This window comes from Hypanus sabinus, chromosome 8 (genome assembly GCF_030144855.1).
Source record: "Hypanus sabinus isolate sHypSab1 chromosome 8, sHypSab1.hap1, whole genome shotgun sequence".
NCBI classification, from domain to species: Eukaryota; Metazoa; Chordata; class Chondrichthyes; order Myliobatiformes; family Dasyatidae; genus Hypanus; species Hypanus sabinus.
In genome coordinates this window covers 40843436-40849783 of record NC_082713.1, presented here as the reverse complement: position 1 = coordinate 40849783, position 6348 = coordinate 40843436, and the positions used below count along the sequence as shown (strand labels likewise).

General features: G+C 40.9%; 1 protein-coding gene across 1 annotated transcript in view; it reads right to left on the bottom strand.

Annotated features, from left to right (window-relative positions):
- Positions 1-394: 394 nt before the first annotated feature.
- Positions 395-6348, bottom strand: part of LOC132397721 (serine protease 23-like) — a 31562-nt gene continuing 25608 nt past the window's right edge. Inside the window, exon 2 of the mRNA XM_059976489.1 lies at positions 395-1893. Coding sequence (XP_059832472.1) covers positions 756-1877 — 1122 coding nt within the window. The 5' untranslated portion in view covers positions 1878-1893 and the 3' untranslated portion in view covers positions 395-755. The remainder of the gene's footprint in view (positions 1894-6348) is intronic.

Sequence of the window (6348 nt, the reverse complement as noted above, 5' to 3'; positions counted from 1 at the left end):
TACCCCATAGAATAGTTGGAAAATGACAATTTCTTTTAAGGGAATTGGAAGAGGTAAAAGGGGAATGGCTTAATGAATGGCATTGGAGAAAATGGTCTTGGAAGTGAGCTGGTGGTGCATTTTCTAAAAACACCTGTATACATTTTCCTTCATGTATTTTCCTTTTTTCCATTTCCTTGTGGATTTACTTCATAAAGTCTGTGCAAATTAGAAAAAGAGATGTTCTCTGTAACCAGCCCCCACCAGTGTATGAACTATTGGGGATGGGGGGGGGTGAAAAAGATAACTTCAGCAAAACGGTTTTCTATGACAACCGTTGCTATTAATTAGAATCTTTAACCAGACAACCTTGGTTACTCTAGAAAAAGTTTTAAAAGATTTTCAAATATTTGTTTTAAAAACTCACCACCAACAAATGTTTGAAATTTAAAAAGAATTTCACTTAATTAGTATTTATTATATAACATCAGTTTTCAATATATTGCTGTTACCAACTGGAAATACTATGAGAACTTGACTGTGGATTTTCTTCCATCCTAAGCTGCTAATTTTTAAACTTAGCAACCTTCCCCTGGACATACCAAGACTCGTAAAATTCCCCAACCTCAGCTGCAACCTCCTTTACCGAGGAATGAATTCAGGGTAGGCCCAACCCTCTGTATTCTTGTACTCTTTAACAAGCCAATGTGTAGGGAATGAAACTGTTTAAAATGAAAGTGGCATTTGCTTTTCCTTGCAATGCTGTTTGAAAGGATTCAATTGGAGTAGCATTCGCTGTAATTCCCTTTGATCCAATAACAGATTTGTGCATACTTCAGCGGTGTGATTCGGACTGCCACGTTGTAATCTTGCTGCACCCCGTTGAGGTCCACCCACTGGTGGCCCGAAAATATTCCAACGATTTTCCTTTCCCATTCGTGTTTCTCTGGCAACCACAACTTGGCGTACACACCAGAACCACTAGAACCCGGTTGGGCATCACAGTGCTGGTAAATAAGATGAGGTGTCTCATTGATTATGGAGCAAAATCGATACACCAGTTGCCCAGGTCTGTCACTATCAAATCCAGAAAAGTGAATTCTCTTGCCAGCCACTTGGGCTGAAGATGGCATAACTGTGAACTCCATGTATGGTTTATTATGTGGCCTCTTCAGTTCCAACAACGCATAGTCATAGTCCATACTGAGTTCATTCTGAGATCGTATCCAGCCCCTTGGAACCTGTGTGCGTTTGACCCGTGACCACCTTGTCAAGAGTTTTGGTGGAAGCTTAGAGCTTTTTGGCAACTGGGCTTTCAGATTCTCTATTAAAAACCCAACCTTTAACTTTTTTGCTCCTTTGACATAATCCTTCCCATCGTGGATGCAATGTGCTGCGGTTAACACGTGTCTCTCTGACACCAGGATGCCCGTGCACCCTGTGGAGATCTTCACTGTTGTAGAAAATGGGAAGTTGAGCAGGAACTTCTTTCCACGAATATCGAACCTGCCATCCGCCCCAAAGATCTGTCGCTTGCGCCGGGACCGTGACTGCCGCGGGGGGCGCGTTTCTGAGAGTAGGGAGTTGAAGCCAAAGCCAGAGATGTCTACCTTGGTAAGGGTTCGAGTGCCATTGGTGTAAATTGTTTCAAAAGAGAGATTTTCCTTCAAGTCCTCTAAGGATGGGTGAGCTTCTCTCCACAGGCACTCTGCATTGCAGTGGGTTATCAGGTCCGGTTTGGCTTTGGCAGAAAATCGCGGCTTGCCTAGCTTCACTGTTTCTTGAGGAAGGAGCATTGGGATCCTCTGTCTGTTCCAGGTTGTATTAGAGTACGTGTTAGATACCCGGGAGTGGTTGGCGAAATACAACATAACCAGTAGAATCCTTAATTGCCCCATTGTGAAGACTGGTGTCCTGCTCAAACACAAGAAAGATAGCTCTCGTCAAAACTGAAAATGAAAACGTATTTTTGGTTTCAAGAAAATCAAAGGATCACAGTTTACAATAAAGGTGGCAGACTTACTTTCAGGTCAGTTAATAACATGCGGTTTCTATACATGATTGGAACATTTGCAAGTAAATTCTCAACTTTCTTTGTGAAGCAGAGGGGGAAAGCCTAACTGATTTCTTATCAAAAATCAGGTCCAAAAAGCAGTATATAATGCAACCCTGAAAGCAGGTTTTCATTATGATTATGGCTATGTTATCAAGTGGATTAACTGCAATCACATTGTCAATACAAGTTGTATAATCCACAACTTCACATTTGGCCACACTTACAAAGTGGTTGACCATAAATAATTGATATGACATCTTTAACAATTTATTTTGTAACTATTCTGCTAAAATCGGTTGTTGCTAGTGCTTGTATTATGACACGTTACAATCTGCCACTGAGATCACTATAAAAAACATGTTTACTATGGGAACTGACATCTGGTTTAATTACACCTTACTGGTTTTCTTGAAGTTTAACAATCAAAGTAAAAATATTTTTAACTGAATTCTCGTTGTAACTTGCTCTTTGATAGTATTTTTCCTGCCTTTCTTCGTTGCCTAAAAATGCTTAAATAAATAGATTTGTAAGTTGGCGAGAAAATTCACCGTTGCAAGAAGAAAAACTGAGCAAACTGGTTGTCCGAAAGATGTTGAAAGACACATACTGTACATAGTACAAAATAAATTGTGCTAATGGAACATTTGATGAGTTCACAGCCATGTAATGGTGGAGTGACTCAGTTGTTTGAATCGGACCAACAAACCAGAGCAGAGCTCATTTTCAAAATGGAATTTGAATCGAAGACCTGGTGACCTGTAATGTGCTCGCTTTCCTGTAGGAGGGAGTAGAGTTCTGGGAGTGAAGCTGAAAACGCACCCTGCAAAGGCAGCCCGTTATGAAACAAAATGAAATATTTCCCTGTTATGAAGCCTAATTATTTTTGCCTTCAGGTACTTGGCTGTTGCTTGTAAGAGATTAGAGTGAAACTAAACTTAATACTTTTGTAGAGCCTGACCAAGTAAACTTTCTTTGTAACTAACAGAGCCAATGGGGGGCACTGGTGGTGGGGTGGGAGGGGGGGTATTGAACACTTATTTTGCCCGTCACCCCCTATTGTTCAAATGACTGTCCAGAGCCAAAATAGTGGCAAATGCATCGTCTAAGAAGAATAAGAATTTATTTATTTTCTTGAAGTGAGTTATGCAACAGCAACCAGATCTTTGCCACCACTCTCTTGGCTGCTGTGCCATTGGAAGTGTCCTAACACACCAACAGGACTTTAGTCAGGCTAAAGAGGAGCAATTTCCAGATGTTCTTAGGTGCCCACTGTGAGGCCACTTGGAAGGGTGGTAAGAAAAATGGAGGAAGCTTGAACAGCCACAACGGTGGAGCTGCCTTGGAGATAATGCGGTTTCACTTGGGCATGGTTCTGATGTACGAGTAGGAAGTGAGCTGTCTACTTAGCGAGGGCCCTTAGTTGTGCATCAGCCATAGTGTGCATAGATTGGATAGAATCACTTGGTCTGAAGAACTTTGCCTCTTTGTTTTTATAAGAGAATTGTAGATGTAATAAGATTAATAGACAGCAGAGGCATTCTTGCTTCGGGTAATACTGGCCCACCCAGTGTGGAGAACTTGTCACGTGGACTTGAGGTCTACCTGAAAATCTCCAGCAAGTGTAATCCTGACCTGCCAGGGTCTACGTTCCAGATCCAACAAAATGTTTATGGAAGATGGCTATTTTACAGCCCTGAGAGAAGGTACCTGGCTGTGAATGTATGTAACTCACACCACGAGGGCAGGTGTGCATTGGAACCAAGTTTAACGACAATCCATCTGATGAAGAATGTGAAGCTTGGACTGAAAGAAGAGTGAAGTAGTTAAGTACAAGGATTATCAGAAGAAAGTAAAGTAGCATTTAGGCTAGAATGTATTGTAGATGTTGGAACTAGAATGTTTTAATTGTCGCATGTACCGTGATAGACTGAGAAGCTTGTGCACCATTCATGCAGACGGAACCATTACTTGGGGCATTGAGGGAGTACCAATTCAAACATTCATGGAATGCAGAATAATAACCATTTAACAATTACAGCTCAATTAATGTGTAAAAGCTAGAGAGATGTACAGTTAAGGCAAACAGTAAGGTGCAAGATCATTGTAAGGTAGAATGTGAGGTCAAGACTCCATCTTATTCTACTAGGGAACCATTTAATAGTATTATAACAGCATGGTAAAAGACTATTAAATGGATCCTAGCTGTATACTAGAAAGGTTAAGAAGGTAATCATGCAGTCATAAAGCCAAGTGTCATGGTAAACTACATTAGTATAAAAGTGAATGTGACATCCTGGTTGTGACTTTCCAATGAGAATGATCTATGGCGTAAAGAATTCAGCTTCCTGACAATTGGAACATCGAGGGCATCCTTCGAGAGACAGAAAATTGTAGTGTTAACTGTTTAATCATATGCCAGTGAAAGTTGGACAAAAGTATTTCAAACACAAAATGCTGGAGGAACTCAGCAGGTCAAGCAGCATCTATGGAAAAGAGTAAACAGTTGATATTTCAGGCTGAGCCCCTATGTCAGGACACTTCAGGACACTAGTCCTGAAGAAGGGTCTCGGCCTGAAATGTCGACTATTTACGCTTTTCCGTAGATGCTGCCTGACTTGATGAGTTTCTCCAGCATTTTGTGTGTGTTGCTTTGGATTTCCAGCATCTTCAGATTTCAAATGTAAGGCAGCAAGTGGGATATGTCTGATGCATCACAATTGCAATAAAATACTAGAGCAGACCGTGTTGTTACAGAGGCACTTGTGAAAGCCACCTCGAAGCCAAAAAGAGGACCTGCAAAACACTTGAGAGAATTAAGCCAAGATTATGTTCTGAGAGAGGAAGATGTGTTTAGCTATTGGCAGGCAACTGGAAACTGTGCAGTTACTTCAATCTAATTCGACTCCCTTGTTAAAGATGGTCCAAATTACAGCATTTATGAGATTCCCTGGAATGTCTTCCTTGTCCTCCCAGATGTAGGAGATCAGATTGCAAATAAGTATTTGAAATTTAGCTCTGCCATATTTCAGAACATCAGCAGAGATGCTATGTGTTACAAAAGTAGATGTTGAGCTGACTTCAATACTGTTCAACATGTCAGTCAGAGCTGGTAATAAGGTGTCAATAGATTGATTTTGGAATGTCAACAAGAATATTTGTGTGCAGGACAGAGTCATGGAAAAAGATTTCTTCAAAGTGTTTCTTTCAGCAGCCCTAACTGACCTTGATATCTTTGCCTCCATTCTTGAATTTAGTGGGGTGAGTCTTGGAGCATTTGAAGCTGAGAAGACCTTGATAACATTGAAGAATCTCAGTGAGGTACTGAACAGTCTTTAAGTATGTGTTGTAGTTCCCTATTCAAGAATGCCTTGCATTTGCAGTTAACTAGCTTTTGGCCATTGTGGTCATTCTTGTCAAACCACTGGGTGTTTTCTGGCAGAGAATCCAAGGGTCTCTTTATAGTGCACACACTATTGATTCTCCACTGCTCCCTTTCTCTAGGGGTCATCAGGCTATGTGAGAAGAGTTCATCTTTGTAGAGTCCTCATGACCATCAACATTCAGTTTGTTGCAGCGGCTTTTATTGTTATTGTTGTTCTTCGGCTGGTCTGCGTAAGTTCAGTATATTGGCCTGGCTATTAAAGAATTCACAGAGTGAAAGAAAGGCTCAGTACTGGTACTGCGGTGAGGTAATCACATTTGATACGATATTGAGGGAGGACATGAGATTGTTTTAGTTCAGGAGAGAGGTCTACAAGGTTGTTTATTTACCGAATTACTGAATCCCCTGATTCAGGCACAGATTGGATTGTATATTTCAGAGAAGACCACAGTGCAATGTGGAAGCAGTTCTGAAGATCTTATGGGAGATGGTACAGTAGGCATGGACTTACTAAATTTGGCTTGGTCATAGTGCAACAAGGAATGCTGCAAGCAATCATGCTGAAATTGCAAGCTTTGGGAGCATTCCAAAGAGAGCAAGTCAGAAAAAAAGAACTTTAGAACTTTAAAGCAAGTAACAGGAAAAGTTCCTTACCGGGTTTAATATCACCGGCAGATGTCATGAAATCTGTTGCCTTTGCGGCAGCAGTACATTGCAATACATGATGATAGGGAGGAAAAACAGTGGCAGAGTAGGAGCCAGAATGCAGGGTAGAGGAAATGCAGTGTCACGAAGTTGGACAACCCAAAGACGCAGGTGTTGTAATTGAGTCTGTAATATTAAGTACCAAATACAATGTAGAATTACTGTAGAGATACTGTAGGAGTTACTAACCCTGTGTTAAGTTTTTAAGAACTATTTGAAGTTTAAT